This window comes from Amphiprion ocellaris, chromosome 17, assembly GCF_022539595.1.
Source record: "Amphiprion ocellaris isolate individual 3 ecotype Okinawa chromosome 17, ASM2253959v1, whole genome shotgun sequence".
NCBI classification, from domain to species: Eukaryota; Metazoa; Chordata; class Actinopteri; family Pomacentridae; genus Amphiprion; species Amphiprion ocellaris.
In genome coordinates, this window is record NC_072782.1 from 25,094,745 (window position 1) to 25,111,441 (window position 16,697).

Below are 16,697 nucleotides of genomic sequence, written 5' to 3' on the forward strand. Positions count from 1 at the left end.
GAGGTATGTTGATGTGATAGTTTGACATATAAAGTAATTGTCAGAGTTTTCTTTGAAGAGTATGCATACACAATGTTTTATGCTGTTTTAAATTAGAAACATATATGTCTATGCATTGATTCAACTGTCAACCACAATTTTATTTGAATTTGAACGTCACTTATTGTGTTAAATATTACTACTTGACAAAAGTGCGATTAATTGCGATTAATTAATTACAAAGCCTGTAATTATTTTTTTTTTAATCACGTCCCACCACTACTAATAACGTTATGATGTGTTATTGCTGACCAATCACCAATACTAATTTCAGCTAAGCATCCCTGGTCATTGGTCTTTGGCATTGTTCTTATGTCAGAAATTCAAATAATAAAGGTAATAGTGTTATAGTAAATAATTGATCTGTCTACATTTGTACTATCTAACAACTATTTCAATTACCTTAAAAATAAACGAACAAAAAAGCTTAAAAAAATGCAGAAATGCTGCCATCATGTGGTAACAGTCAGACATTGGAACGAAGGTGACGCTAATAGAAGACCATCTGCAACCCTCAGGGAGCTTTATAATGGAACCTGCTGTCACCAGGCAAGCTATAGGTTCATGGAGTTTAATTCAATTTGTTGACAAAAATAACTGCAAGGAAGAGCGGTGATGATGTAAACAAATATTTTCTAAAAAAAAAAAATGTCTCGTTGGACTGAAGTTGAAGCTGTGACAGCTTATTGCAATTTATACACTAGCATTTGTAATTCCCTCTGTTGAGGTTTATGCTATACAATGTTTGGTTGCACTATGCAGATTGATTGGTGGTCTAAATAATAAAATGTCTACCATTGTGATGAGCTTCCTCGTTCAAAGTGCCCTTTCAACGCAGAGCTGTGAAGCCCAAGTCCTGAGCAGTAAATCGTCACTTTTTGTTGCAATGAGTGTGATCACAGGCCCGAGTGCATAATAGCAGAGTTTCTACATGCTGCGAGGAACTCAAATGCACATCATACCCTGGGCTGATGCATTTCTGTGAAGCTCAAACAGTATCAGGTGTGGTTTTAATGAATGTGTAGATGGTAAGCTGAAATCTCTCAGAAAATTTTGAAGTCCTGACATTTTTACTATTTGTTTTGTCACTTGTCTTTTAAATACTCTTAGGAATTCATGCATAGGAATACATATTAAAAAAATCTTTTGGATAAGGTACTCAAAAAGCAGTATATTGAAAAGACATAACAGTGGGAAAAATTCTTTAATTAGTTTAGGATTTTCATCTTACCTTGAGGGGAAAAAAAAATTCAGTACACATGTTCAGCGTAGTTTATTTTGAATCTACATGTTTATACAAACTGTTCAGATAAAATGAATCTGAGACATCATTACATTCATATCTACATGGCATAAATAATCTTAGTTTGTACTCTACATACTATTCAACACTGGAAAAGATTCTGTGAACTCTGAGAGAGGGTGTACAAACATGTACCACACATGTAGTATTGCAGTCATACCAAGTCCGCTGTGTGTGTGTGTGCCTTGTAAGTTTGTGTAAGTACAACTCAGATGGTAGAGCAGGTTGTCCACAAACTTCAGGGTTGGTGGTTTGATCCCTTAGCGTTTTAGGCAAAACACTGAACCCCAGGTTGCTCCCAATGACATTATAGCACCTTGCGTTGTATGCGAGTGGGTAAATGAGAAACATTGTAAAGCGCTTGTGGAGTAGGTAAAAGGCCCCACGTAACTGTAGAGCATTTTACCATTTACTGTACAATTAAAAAATATTATCTGTACATTATTGAATGAAAAGCTTTGTCTACTGTTGAAATGTACTTACTGTAAGGCTTAAGAATGATGTCATCTTTACATCAACTATCACAACTTCACTGATCCCTGTGTACAAGTCTGCAACACAAACAGAACAAAGCCTGCTATTTTAAGGCTAACGTTTTCTGCCTTAGCTCCGTTTCAGCATTTGTGTTTTGCTGCTGACTGCAGTGTTATCAACTCAAATTAATGTCAGTGGAAACACAGGAAAAACAACCACGATGAAATAACAAACTGCTCACTTTTATATGCCATCACTAGAATTTTCTTTCAGTGTCCTGTAACTTCACCAAATGAAGCCGTTTCACATTAAGGCTTTAGTACGAACCACTGCATTATATTTTTGTTATTTAATGAATCTGACATGACGACAGTTACAGAACCTAAGATGCTTTCCTTGGCATATGATTAAATACACAGATGAAACCTTTAATATGACTCCAGTCACATTTACACACTGTTTCCAATTGGTTTGTCTCTCTCCAACTGATTCAGCCCTGCAGTAAAGCTAGGCGTCATCAAGGTCCTAAGAGCCAGTTTGTGTCGTATCTTTCGTAGTTTGAGAAAAGTAGTGATGAAACATTGCAATTTTGTATAACACAAAGATATGTTTCATAACTAGTCTGCCATTATTTTCAGAAATTGGGCAAAGACAATTTTGGAAACGTCACCAATATAACAATACAGTTCAACAGCAGCACACAACACTGTTCAATGTGACTGGCACCTGGAAGGGTGGTTGTATCTGATTGAGGCTATTTTAGCTTGGTGGACAGTAAGTGTTTATTGTATCTCCTGCTGGTGGCTGGAGTGCTGTGGTTCCACTGATTATTTGTACTCCAAGCAAATGATATTTGCAGTGTTAACCTACATTGGTTACATTTCTCAGACATTGCAATGATACATATATAATTACTTCTTTGTCTTTTGGTTGTATGCTGATGTTGGCTACTGCTGGGCAACATTACAATACAAGCGACTCAGGGACAATGTCAATGTTGTCATAGCAACAATTTTCAACTGACTTCCTTGTTATTTTTAGATTTGTTTTTAACATGTTGAACATAATACATGTGGTGGCAATGAAAATGCAAATACTATAACTAGGGCATTGAAAGGTGGTTTGGGAAAACAGCCAGCTGCAATTGATTTTATATCTGAAAAGATTAATCATGCAGCTCGCAAAACCAAAAACAATTTTTTAAAAAATGCGAGCATTGTCCAGTTCAAGTAGCCACAGTCCAAGTTGACATCTTGAAACAACTTGTCTGGCCAATAGTCAAAAATAAAGATACTCAGTTGACAAGTTTCAAAAAGGTAGGTTTTTTTTTTTTTTTTTTTTTTTTTTTTTAAATACACAATTGAGATGCTGAAGCCAGAGAAGGTTTGGTATTTTCAAATTATGAACTAGTGAAATGATTAAACTGTTATCAAATATCTCCTGTAACTGTTTTAAATAGACACTAAAAACCCGATAAGACTGGAAGGTTAAGTAAAGATGAGGATACCTCACTGCAGAATCAAGCTATGTTGCTAGACTTTAGAGAGATGTTTGAAGAAGATTCTGAAGCCTTCTTGGCAGAGCATTATTTTGCATCTGGAGTCCAGCTGTTACTGATGTGTGGTCACAAGGTCACATGATGAAAACAGAGTCCAAATCTAGTCCTGGAAAAATGAGGTAATAAATACCAACAGCAGGAGTGGGGGTTAAAGCTCCACCACATGCTGTGCTTATGTGGCAGCAGCACTATATTTATATAAACAAGCAGCTGATGCCCACTCCCTTTTGTTCATTTATCTGCAGGAGGCCTGAAGCCACATGGAATTATGTCTTTTTAATCTTACTGATACTGGCTGGCAGCTGGACACTTGATATTTGCAACATTCAAGGCTACTGTCTGCCTGCACTCCTCCTAAATGTAACTGTCCCCTTTGCTCAAATGCAAAATCAAAACAGAGGCTTGCTAAAATAAACAAATGACTGCAAATAATAGATAAGAAGGTAAGAATAGATTCTGGTGAGATATAGAATTTACTGTCCGACAGCACGTGTCAACAAGGGGGTGACAGGACGGGTACAGGCAGGACACAGTCCTCCTCTGAACACTTCAATAACACACTGCTTCAATCTAATCATGTTTAACATAATCATCTAGAGGTGACATTGCCTTCTCTTGCTAGCCATCTGACCTCTAGAGTGAGATAGTTGTTATAGTTCCCAAACTGTTGCACCTTGATAACTCTCAGAACTAAGCAGAGTGCTGTCAGTTGCTGATGGTGGCGTCAGGGCCAGCAGTGGCTGCAGGAATGCGAGGCATCTTCTTGGCTGGACTGGGAATGTGCTGGAAGGGGAAAACAGATCATTAACAATAATCGAATGGCAGTTTACAAAGTGTTTATTTCAGATCTGAACAGTCCAGACGTCTAACATCATATGGGACTACAAATGGAAAAGCAGTATTCAGTTTCTCAGCAGCGTATATCTGAAAATACTCCCAAAATACACAAAGTCAGCTGCCCAATTCTGAGTTCTTGTAAATCTGGGCTTCATTCCTTTTTCTTTGCCAGTGCCTTTTATGTCACTGCACTGTAACAGCACTGTGCTTTTATTCTACTGTATATTCTGTTGTATTTTATTTTTGCTTTTATTTTATATTATTCTATTTAAGTTTAACATGTGTTTGTCATTTATATTTTCTTTTTATAGTGTATTGGTAATGATTCACACCTGGTCTTTATTCTTTCATGAATTATCTAAACCTATTTTTAACTTTTACCTTCTTTTTTTTTTTTTTTAACCTTTCTTTCTGTATTGTCCGTTGCTGAAACTTGCTAGACAAACAGCCATCAATACGCAAGCAAACACTGGAATACACTGTGTCACAGCATTTAGATATACTCCAGTCCTAATTCACAGCTGTGTGCCATCCAGAACTCAAAGTGACCTTTATTTTTCTTAAAACTGCAATGAAAATCCAAATTTTTCTGACAAACAGGCTTTCTCTTTGAGGCTTTAATTTTCCCCTGCTTTATAAGTTTCTTTGTTTTAGTATTCAAGATAGGGCCTCCCCATATTCTGATCTACACCTATTATTACTCTGCTAAAGAATGAGGCGGAGCTATGTGATGTACGTTTGTCCGTCTGTTTGACTGTTAGCAACACTACTTAAAAACAGAATAACGGATTTGGATGAAACTTTCAGGGGAGGTCAGAAATGATACAAGGACCACCTGATAAGATTTTGGCAGTGATGCAGCTTATAGTCCAGATCCACCGAATTGTTAAAGACTTCTGTATCATTGCGAGACAACGGCACAGCGTCACTGTAACTGTGACTACAAGTAAACACTACGTCAGCTGCCTGCTGACGATCACGATTGCAATCCTACTACAAATTGACTGCTGCGGGTTTATCAGGACTTATTCGTCGGAAATGATACAACTGAGCAGCCTTGGCGGAGTACTGTGCTCTCTGAGTGCTTATTTTGTATTTTACATTTGATACTCAAAGAGCATAATCCTTGGTCTTTTTGGCAAGCTTCTGAATGTGAAACACCTGCAGTAAACATTTCACTGACAGTAAAATAAAGGGAAATTTCGACAAAATTTTCATAACCACAATGCATTTCATCATCAGAAGGGAGAGAATTCTGCATAAAGTGTCTCCATACAAGAAGTCTGAGGCCTGACAAATGTCCTACAAGTTTGAAAAATCTTTGTGGCAGGCTAGACATTCCAGGCTGCATTATCCACTACTACCATAACACTCCTAATCTCTTACTGAACTGCTGACAAGTAAGTTGCATTGTAGGTAACAATAATCAGTGAATGTAACGAATATTTTAGGTGAACAGAAAAACTGTGCAGCAGACTGTACTGATGGAATTAGCATTGTAGAAATATTCTTGGAGCTATCGGAGTACTGGCAATTACATCCATCTACAGATAGAAAATGCACAACATTGAAGTTAATGAGTTGTGTGCCTAAACTGTCTAAGTGTCACACAGGACTACATTTACAGCTATTAAACCTGTGAACAAACCCCTTTGATCTACATTAAAGGAGCAAATTGACTGTCCTAATCTTTTTGCATCCTGTACCTCAGTTGCAGTGCTAGAACGAACAAGTTCTGGCTCCGCTGGCAGGTCATCCTCCAAAGGTCTACGAGCGTATTCCCTGCGGTGTTTGTCATCCACTCTTGTCAAGTACCATGTCCCTGGAAACAAATCTTCAGTTGGGCCTCGAGGGACGTAGCTGGCTACATGGACAGAGTTAAAAAACGAACATAAGGAAAGCAAGCAGAAAGACAAGCATGATTGTTAAAGATTCCATACTACACCCTTTGTTTTAACAAGTTTTGCAATTCTTACAGAATGTGTATTTCAAGGTTCAGATTAAACAGTTAATTCTACCATGCTTATAATACAACTGGTTTTAACAAAAGATTGGTCTTGTCTCCTATTTTGTGTGTCCCTAGAAAGATTGGAGACACCTAATTATGTTCAAAAACAATGAAAAGCTGGATTTTACATAATATGGCCACTTCAATATCAGTTAATGTCCCGTTGGTGAGATTAACTTCGAGTGCCAACAGAACTGGGGTCGGTCCAGTGTTCTGAATCGAGGCAGGGCTCTTTGAGAAGTGCCCTGCCTGACTGCATCAGACTGATTCTTGACAGTATAAATCGGAATCCACTCTTATCTCAGTAACTCCAGTGCCACTTCTGAGAATTCATTACATTAACAAATGTTAAGACAGCATTGTTCAGAGCAGAGCAGAAGGTTATCACCATTATGTTTCTAGTGATTAGTTCCTTTCACTTAGTACGTAAAAGTCTCCCCTCTGCTACACACTCTTCTATGCTTTATATGTCACTGTTGCAGCGTCCGTACTGTCTATGTAAAGAATGTGGACAATTAGTCAACTGAAAAACTAAATGTTGGTACCTTCTCTAGTTGATATCAGAAATTTCAGTGGGACACTTGACATCTTGTAAAACCACTTTAATCTAAAAATTTTAAAATAACATTTTATGTGGTTGTTTCAGAATGAACTGGCATATGACCCCTCGACTGGAGCAAACCATGCTTGGCACAGGCATCTGAACCTTTTATTAGTGAGTTGTTACGTTTTGTAGGCTATTGTGGAACGTATAATAAAGCACGATAGAAAGTGCTGTACAATTTGGTTACTGAAGAATTTGATAAACAGTTTCTAATACCTTTTAAATACATGCAATAATTGTTTATAGGTGACATTGAAAATTATTGATTAGCTTTACTTTTGGGTTAGTGACTAGCCTAAATCTAAATTCACATTTAATCAACAGCGAAAATAGTCGCTTGCGACATCCCCAGCTTATGTGGACTAAACTTTAAAATGCTGCCAACTTTTTAGACTTCCTTTATTGTAACTATGTGTCCCTTTGCAAAAACACACAAGCACTAATTACAAGCTGTAAAGCTGTAATGTTATACAGACCTGTTGCACAGCATAATAAGAAACAAGTACTCAAAAAGTCTTCTGAATGATCACACGTGCTCAAAATATTTTTATACTGGTATTATCTGGAATGTGCTTTAGATTGCTGCATGTAACAATACAACTGACATAACAGTAACAGAGAGATGTAAAACCTCTACAAATGAGGTGAAACAGATGGTTAGGGCCGTTGTGCACTGATGTGGTAGTGCTTATGTGGCATTTATGTAGTAAGGGCATTAGGCTGAGGGGCATTAGTACAACACCCACTGTTCAAAGCTGGCACTACACTGTCCTGTCTAATTACCAGCAAAAGTAATTTTAAAGACAAAGTAAAATTTTGTGTTCAATACGTTTAGCTCCTTCTCCCATTTTGGATTAACATTCACAAACTTGTCAGTACCATCAAACAACTTAAACATGTTCAGAGAAAATAAGCATCAACTGGGGAGTTAATGAAAGTTTTACTCTGTCGAAATATTGGAACGGCTCCCTCAGAATCAGGAATGAGCAGCTGTGAAAGCAGGGCCATACCCAAGTGATGTGTCTCCTCTCTCAGCTTCATATTTTCAGAGAAGACGGCAGGAGAAACCTTCTTCCTTGAGTCCAATCTAACTTTAAGGTCACTCAGGCTAGACACAAGTTTGTCCAGACCAGATCCTGACAATCAACAGATCACATAGAGAAACACATTACTGTTTCATTCTACAATTTTAGAATGACTATACACTCCCACTTTATCTGCATCGCACTACTGAAATGAAAAATGTTTGACTTACCAGGCGTGTGGTCCTGTGTGACTCTAAGAGAATACAGAGTAGCAGCAAATCCTGAACCATAGGAGAAAACTCCAATCCTCTGTCCTGCTATTTGTGAAGGTGTGTGTCTACAACACAGAGACAACAAAGATTGTCTTTCCATACAACACTGACACTCAACAGTTTCAGGCCATTTGAATCCATGATGCCAGGATCATGGTTTCCCATTTCCACCTGATATTAACATGTAATCTATATCCAGCTATAGAAATCTGTACTCTCCATAAATCTGTTTATTTACAAATTTTCACAAAATGTGTTGTCAATATCCCAAGTGTGCTCACAATTTGATCCGGTATCAACATGCAAATGTGTTTGTAGGGACTGGCCAGTGTGTTTTAACAAACTAGTAGTATCTGAGGACAAGGCTGAAGCAATGCTGCTGTATGTACTCCATGTTTTTAAAATTACCAACCAGCATTACTGCAAGCAGAACAGGGTCCCACTCTTTTAAGAACTACTGTTCACAAAATGTCCCTTCAATGATATAAGATGACATATGGAGATCCCACCCTCCACTAACAAGTTAATCTATAAGGAAATCTTTAAAATATACAGTATTGTCCAAAAAGTTTAGGCACTCATGTCTAGTCTCTTAACAAGAAGGAGTCTGACCAGTCAAAACTTCAAATTGTACTAACACATGTCTAAACATACTGCCAAAGAATTATAGCGATATCTTCAAGCATAAGAAAAACAAGATGCAATAGATGGTCTGAACCCTGGCCTCAGTATCAAAGGGTCAGTTTGGGATTACTTGAGGAGACCAAAGAAACTGATACAGTTTAAAGCTGCATAAGAACTGTACTAAATTCTCAAATAAGCTTGGAACAACCTACCTGCCAAGTCCCTTTACTTAATGCTTTTTTTAAAGGCAAAGGGTGCTAACGCAAAATATCGATCTGATTTTGACCCAAATTTAGAAATACATCATTCCCTATACTGTTGTTTTGAGTTGTTTTAATGACTGAATATTTTTTTCAAGGAGGTTATAATAGTGGCTTTGACTTTGAGTCCCAGGCTTTGAGTATTTGAATCGAATAATTGTTTTGGGATGAATTAACGTAAGTCAGACAAAACTCAGAAACTGAGACATACTGCGCAATAAGTGATGCCAGGCAGCCATAGACAGAAGGGGTGTACATGTTTCCATTCTGGTTTGAGATTAGCAGGGATGGCTTGGTCTTCCTCTCAAACAGATCTGCGCTGGCCTTCATGAAGGCCTTCTCCACATCTCGGTCAAAATAGGTCTCTTCTGGCTTTACATCTCTGCCAACCAAAAACACACATGATGAGCAATAGAATCACTACTCTGTGCTGCATTGTATCTTCATGTTGTTATGAAATTACTTAGTCCTGCCTTAACAGAATTAAAGATGCTTAGTCAGGTTTTGGTCATGTGAAAAATAAAAAAGGACATGGCTCACTAAATAGTTATCTAAACTACTGCCAAACTTGATATTCAATTAAAATTAGCAATAACCATTGTTCCCAGGACAAGAATAAATGAAAAAATGGCAAATTGCCACTAGAGGTGAAGAAGGTATGAGGGAGTGAAGGAACATGTGGGCCTTGGTGAGTAATGTGGCATTCTGCAGTGATTAGGAGATAAAACAACATAACATAAACTACACCTGCATATTTACTTGTGTTCTATGCTGCATTAGCCCTTCTAGAACAGAACTTTAGTAAAGTTTTAATGAAAAAAAAAAAAAACCATCAAAACCTTGCTTTATTCTATAAGTACCTGAAGGCATCAAGGCCTGTGAAGGGTCCTGTCTCAGTGTTGGGGCTTGGGTGGCTCAGAAAGTCATTCAGCATCAGTCTAGCCAGTGACTTCTGTACCAGCTTGCAGTACGGAGAATGGAATACTAAAAAGCCAAAGTCCTCCAGAGTGAAGCGTTTCTCTGAGGCCTCTGTCAGAAAAAGAATGATAAAACCCTATAATTCTCGAAAACAGTTTTCTGTATTAAATGATAGTTACTTTTTTTATTCTACAATTTCATTTAGCAGATGCTTTTATCCAAAGCGACGTACATCTGAGAGTAGATACAACATATGCAAGGATCTAGTCAGGAGAAAACAACCTGGAGAAGTGAGTCATAATAGGACCGTAGTGTCTACAGGAAGTACCAACAATATGACTTGGCCTGATTTATCTACACGTAACTCTAATTTAGCGGCACTGTTTCCACCAGTACACCATGCACATTGCTGCTTACAAAAAGTGACAAAGCTTATTTCAAAGGAAGGAATACAATAATACAGCAAACAGGCTGTCATGGAAACACAGCCTGGAATCACGTCCAGAGCTGGAAATATTGCTTATGAGTAGTATAAAATGTATCTTCAAACACATTGTTCTCATGTTCTCAGATATTGCACGTGTTAACATAAGGGGGTATAGGACTCATCTTATTAAACTATTTCATGGTCACTGAACTTAGGTAAACTTCTTAGCACAGCAAGCAGGTAACATCCTAATTCCTCTTAACTAATTAGGCTATTATCCAACTAGTTCCTCCATCCTACATCCACAAGCATGGTAGGAAGAGCAGCTTTCCAACAGAATGGTATTTTGACCATCACACATTAGGGGCTTAATCCTTGATTCAGAGTGACTCAATAAACTGGATTAAATAAAAACAAAGGGGTGCTTTATTTAAGCCCTTACTTCAGAGTACTGTATATAATATGTTGTAGTGTTGTATTGGTATTCCAGTATACGGTGGGTTTACAGACACAAAGAGCGGGTCTGGGAAGGTACACTGACTCAGAACATAGGCAGATTGCGACATTTAAAGAGGGTGTCAAAAGGCAGCACGGGGACAGAACATAAATACAGACAGTGATGACATTGAAGAGTCAGAAAACTAAGGTGTAGGAGACTGTCTGCAGAGGTGACTTGAATGGTTCATATTATATGGGAAAATGTGCCTGAACAGTAGACCTGGCTCAAATCCTGGCCTGTCAGATGATTTAATGCATGTCACTCCTCTGTTCTCTCTCCTACACTGCATGTCTTTCTACACTGTCCTGTCAAATCAAAACAAAAAATACTTATTTAAATGTAGAAGAATATAAAAACAAGCTGTTGTGAAATAGTTTCAAGTATTGAAGGATCATTGTTAACCCACCTCTTTGCCATTGTGCATGGATCTTGTTGCGATACACAGAGTAGCAGCGGTCCAAGGCACTCAGGTAGCACTCTATGGACATCTTGCCATCCACTACAGGGTATTCTGACACCATGTCTGGCTTGTAGAAGTCATATGCATGTTGCATGTGGGTTCCCCGTAGACCTGAATTGTTCAAACAAATTTTCAAATGTAATCATTTAAAACATGACATTTTGTTTTATGCTCACCTACAAGTACTGCTGTTAATGAGCTTTTCCAGAATGGCTGAGGTAGCTCCTACTATTTAGACGTAAAGTTCAACACCTAATCCCCACATACATAAACACGAACCAGAAAAGGAAAACAAATAATAAACACAGAATAAAAACAAACACAGGAGGCTTGACTCCTATAGCCAAGTGAGAGAAGACATCAACTGGTCAGTACCAGTTGAGGAGATCAAAAAATTGTTGACTTGGAACAGAAGTTTGGACAACAAGAGCAGTTAAATAATAGCTGGGCCTCATCAGAGAGTCACCTGGGAATGCTGCCTGACAAACCAAGCACAACAAACAAAGTTGTCTGGCTAACTGACCTCGTTCAAAGGCCAGGGGAGCATTAGGTCCAACCAGCATGGCCACGGCACCAGCACCCCCTGTAGGCCGAGCACTCCCTGTGGCATAGACAGCAATGTCCCCCGCTACTACCAAAGCATAACGCCCTGTAGGGATGAAACATGAAAAATGTTAAAACAACAAGATTGACTTTTGATCAGTGACGCATTAACACCTATTAAAAAGAAACACAGGTCGATGTCCAGATGAATCCTGCCTTCACCTTAAGTCAGCTGGGATAGACTCCAGCAGCCCCACAACCCTACACAGGATAAAGCTGTGTATATATACAAGATGGAAAACAGAAACACTCCATAACACATTTGAACGAATGGTACGATGTGGTGTGCATTATGTACCACCACGGTTAATATAGCAGAGTCCATCTTAAAGTCAGTGGTGTTTACAATCATATCATAGTACTTAGTGTAATATTAGAACCATTTTGTGTTGCAAGAGTAAAAAAAGACTAAAAATCTGCTAGATTTTTTCTGACTGTGGAAGAGTATATTAGGCAAATAGATAAGACTTTGCTGCAGGTACTGGACCCACATGGACATGCATGGTAGGTTATTTGTGATTCTAAATTGCTGGTAAGTGTTAGTCTGTCTCGTCTGTCTGTCTCGTTGCGTTGGCCCTCTGGTAGAATGATGAGCTGTCCAGGGTGAACCCCACCTCTTGCCTAATGTCAGCTGGGATAGGCTCCAGCCCTCAGAGACACTCCACACGATAAAACAGGTACAGATAATGGATGGATGGAAATATTGTACATTGTACATATGTACATCTCTCTGAATAAATAACTATAGCCTTTTCCAGACAAACACGGGCCTTACAACAATAACCCTCATCGACCACATGTAAGAACCGTCAGCAAGTGGCACTGTTGACCACCACACCAGAGAAAATTAGGAAATTAATTAAAAATTAATTAATTTAAAAATGTTTTCACAATAATATAACATAATATAAATAACATAGTATAAAGCACCGAGGCTAATTTTGTGTATGGCACAGGACTTTTGTTTTAAATGTTTTGTTTTAAATGTTTTTTGTTTCTTTCACAAGAAACAAAATCTAGTGTGGAAAGTAATATTTTCATTTCCAGGTCTCTGTGCAATTTTGTAAACAATTTTCATTCATTTTCTCTCTTAATCTCTGTATCAAATTAGAACGTATTTTGTTGAAATTTATCAATAGCAGGACACTTGTCTTTAGTAGGGTGGGACAATACAGCCGGGTTTACATAGACTTGGAAAGACCATGTTTGTCATGGCAGTCGTGAGTTTCCAGTGACTCCTATAACTCTGAATTTTCTGAGTTTGGAGTCATTGTCTTGTTGAATCACCTAACTGCATCTAAGACACTGATGATATGAGGTTTTAATGAAGAATGTGAAGGGAATCCTCCTTCTGCATTATTATAGTTCCATTTACTTTGTGTAAAGCCCCAGTTCCACCAGCACCAAAACAGCCCGAGAGCATCATCCATCCATTATCTATGCATCGCTTAATACTCATTAGGGTCACGGGGGGGCTGGAGCCTATCCCAGCTGACTTGGGGTGAAGGCAGGGGACACCCTGAACAGGTTGCCAGTCTGTCGCAGGGTTACATATGCAGTCAATCAGTCACACTCACATTCATACCTACGGGCAATTTAGAATAATCAAATAACCTCAGCATATTTTTGGACTGTGGGAGGAAGCTGGAGTACCTGGTGAAAACCCACACATGCACAGGGAGAACATGCAAACTCCATGCAGAAAGATCCTGGCAAAGCCGGGACACGAAGCAGGGATCTTTTAGCTGCAAGGCGAAAGTGCTAACCACCACGCCACATTGCAGCCCCCGAGAGCATCATACAACCAATTATTTTAGCCACATACAATTAACTTATCTTATTTGTCAAACAAAAATAGCAACCATTCTGTTGCTCCAGTATCGCAAATATTCAGATTTTTAATTTTTATTTGGGCTATATCATTGTAAAACTGCATTTGTTTAGGTTTGAAGAGGTCATATCTAACTCTGGGAAACTGAAACAGGCTTTCAATATTGTGTACACTTACCCACCTATTGATCAATGGCAAAAAAAAACAAAACTACTGAAAAGACATGAACACACATTAACACCAGTTAGGTGACTTACCATCCCATGAGCTGGATTCCACCCAGTTAACAGCATTGAAGAGTGCAGCTGTACCGCCATAGCAAGCATTTGTGGTGTCAACGCCCTCCACATCTGTATTGCCCGAGTCCTCAAACAGCTGCATAATGACTGTTTTGACAGACTTGGACTTGTCGATGATGGTCTCAGTGCCAACCTCCAGTCGGCCAATGCTGTCATAGGACAAGGTGTTCCTCTCCATCAGCCTCTGGACCACAGTCAGGCACAGAGAGTTGATGTCCTCGCGGTCGGAGCAGAAGCCCATGCGAGCCTGGCCCAGGCCCACAGTGTATTTACCAGTGGACACACTGTCAAACTGCTCCAGTTCTGCCTGATCCACATACTGGGATGGGAAGTACACTTCCATGGCAATGACACCGACATCTTTGGGCCATGGTCCTAAACAACTAATAGGGGCTGAGCCAGGCATCCTGAACAGATTGAGAAGGGGTTTTCCATTCAGCATTTTATTAAACTACTTACTAGAGATATATTTGCCTAGTCTTAAAGTGCATCAGTTATGAAAAGTCAATAAGTAATTAAATATGCTACACCTCCTGACTCCTAATGTTGGAACGATTCAGTATGGAGGATGACAAATACAAAACAGACATAGCAATACTCAAAACAACACATGCACAGCCAGCAGCTTCCCAGAATAACACCTGCAATAACACTGTTGAGTTTGTCAAAGTGCATCCTACCCACTCTCAAGAATACCAAACATTATTTACATCCGTTTATGTTGTACACCCCGATGGAGCACCAGTCATTACACAAGACAATCTGAAGGGGTAACGCCAACATGCGAACTAGTTCTCTTCCAGTGGACGGGTATTAGAGACTTCAGCTCAAAAACTCATCAGTAAATTATAAACAACCTAAAAACACTGTAGTTTCATCGCAATGCCAGACTTTAGGCGACATCAGAAAGGTGTGGTTATTACTGTTAGCTTTGCAGTGTTGCTTAGTTATTGTGAAGTTTAGAGATCTGACAAGGTTACTAGAACACTGTGCAGCTAGGTAGCATGTTAGCCGAGATCGTAGCACTGTTATGCACTACAGCGTTGAGGTACTATTACCTGTTTGCCTTATCACGCCAACGAAACGCTAGTCTCGCTGTATATGACATTGGTAACAAAAAACAAAAACGAAGGCTACAGCACATACAAAGCCGCCGCTTACGCTAGCTAATTCAAACTGCATAAGTAGGATATTTTCAAGGTTAACACTGGCTTAATATAGCATTTGTAACGTCTAAAGTTTGTCAGCTGTATGTAGTGGCTGTGTGCCGTTGTGTCGGTCATACCCAGTATATACACACTTCATAAAATGAGCTGTGTTGAGGACAGGGACCAGATAAGGACCGGGGAGAACATAACTGGGTCAAAGGCCGACGGAATTTCCTGGAACTTAAGAAGTTTATCATTGGTAGCTAAAGGCTACATTCTGTCACACTGTCAGTCTGCTATGGAGAACCAGACTGGTTTGTTGCACAAATAAGATATTTGACCACGCTTTAAAAGAAAAACAGAGCTCGCCAGACAAAGTTCCTCTTCAGACACCAAATTTGACGTTTTGGGCTATGGGCTACAATTTGCTATCCGGAACAAAATAGCTGACGGACCCGTTTCCTATCCACCATCCAGCTGCCCTACAGCACTTTAACTGACTTGTGTCTTGAGCTATACATGTTATACCTACTATGTCATAAACGTGGCAGCTGATAAAGACTCGATATTTCCCATTTAGTTCACCCAAACACGGAATGACAGACTTCTTACGACTACTATCCTCTATTAAAACACACCGATGCATCTTGTTTGTGACACAAGCGCAAATGTTTTACGCAGTGCTTTCTTCAGGTATAAACATTCGAAGCTGCTGACCGCTTATAAAGCTTCTCACCTGTGTGTGATGTCGCCTCCAGTGATGAATAGCGGCTCTGTTTCGCTGAGGTTTGTGTCCCGCTATCGCTAGCCTGGCTGCGGTGGATTTATATTTGACGGCGACAGGGCAGGGTATTCTCTGCTCTCCAGCAACTGGCCTCCTGTCCAATCACAGCTCGCACGCGTCATGCGGCGCTGCAAAGCCTCGAGGCTTCTGGCCAATCGGAGACTCGGAATCGCAACCATGGGCAAAAGCCTTATTGGCCGTCCAATGGTGTGACGTGTACGATGTCTGGTGAGAGAGAATGAGCCAATCAGCGTGTAAAAGAAGTGCCTGGCGCGTTAACACATTAGTGGGCAGCGCTTGTGGATCAGCATGTCCATGGTAACCCGCGTTGTTTGGTCCAGTCAGTATGCCGTCCTGCTTTTCACTTCTTTAATAGTTTCAGGTGTTGAAGCGCCCGCTGTTTGGTAAAGCATGTGTATTACTGTATCTGCGCTGTGGCCTATATTATAACCAATCAATTTCCACCGCTTGAAATAGCTTTTAAGAACCAAAAAGTGATTTTCACTAAAATGTTACTAAGGCATCAAAATGTCTTCGTTTTGTATCTCAAATAGTATAGCCCATATTTTCAAAGACATCTTTCTCTATTTTAGGAATAAAAACCAACCATAAACCATCGGCATTACAGACCAGCTTCTAAATATGAGCAAGGATATTAAACATACCAAATACGTAGAACCTAAACACCAGGAAGAAAAATACAGAACTGCCTGAAATCAGTAAA

The 16,697-nt window shown here is 39.3% G+C and overlaps 1 protein-coding gene across 1 annotated transcript; it reads right to left on the reverse strand.

Moving 5' to 3' along the window:
* Positions 1 to 1,297: 1,297 nt before the first annotated feature.
* Positions 1,298 to 16,084, reverse strand: hmgcs1 (3-hydroxy-3-methylglutaryl-CoA synthase 1 (soluble)). Its single transcript, XM_023273069.3, has 10 exons — positions 15,926 to 16,084; positions 14,000 to 14,448; positions 11,832 to 11,957; positions 11,255 to 11,419; positions 9,865 to 10,033; positions 9,216 to 9,386; positions 8,079 to 8,185; positions 7,834 to 7,959; positions 5,918 to 6,075; positions 1,298 to 4,157 (listed from the first exon to the last, which is right to left on the reverse strand). The coding sequence occupies exons 2-10, from the start codon at positions 14,445 to 14,447 to the stop codon at positions 4,080 to 4,082; spliced, it is 1,548 nt and encodes a 515-aa protein (XP_023128837.2). The 5' UTR covers position 14,448; positions 15,926 to 16,084; the 3' UTR covers positions 1,298 to 4,079.
* Positions 16,085 to 16,697: the final 613 nt, after the last annotated feature.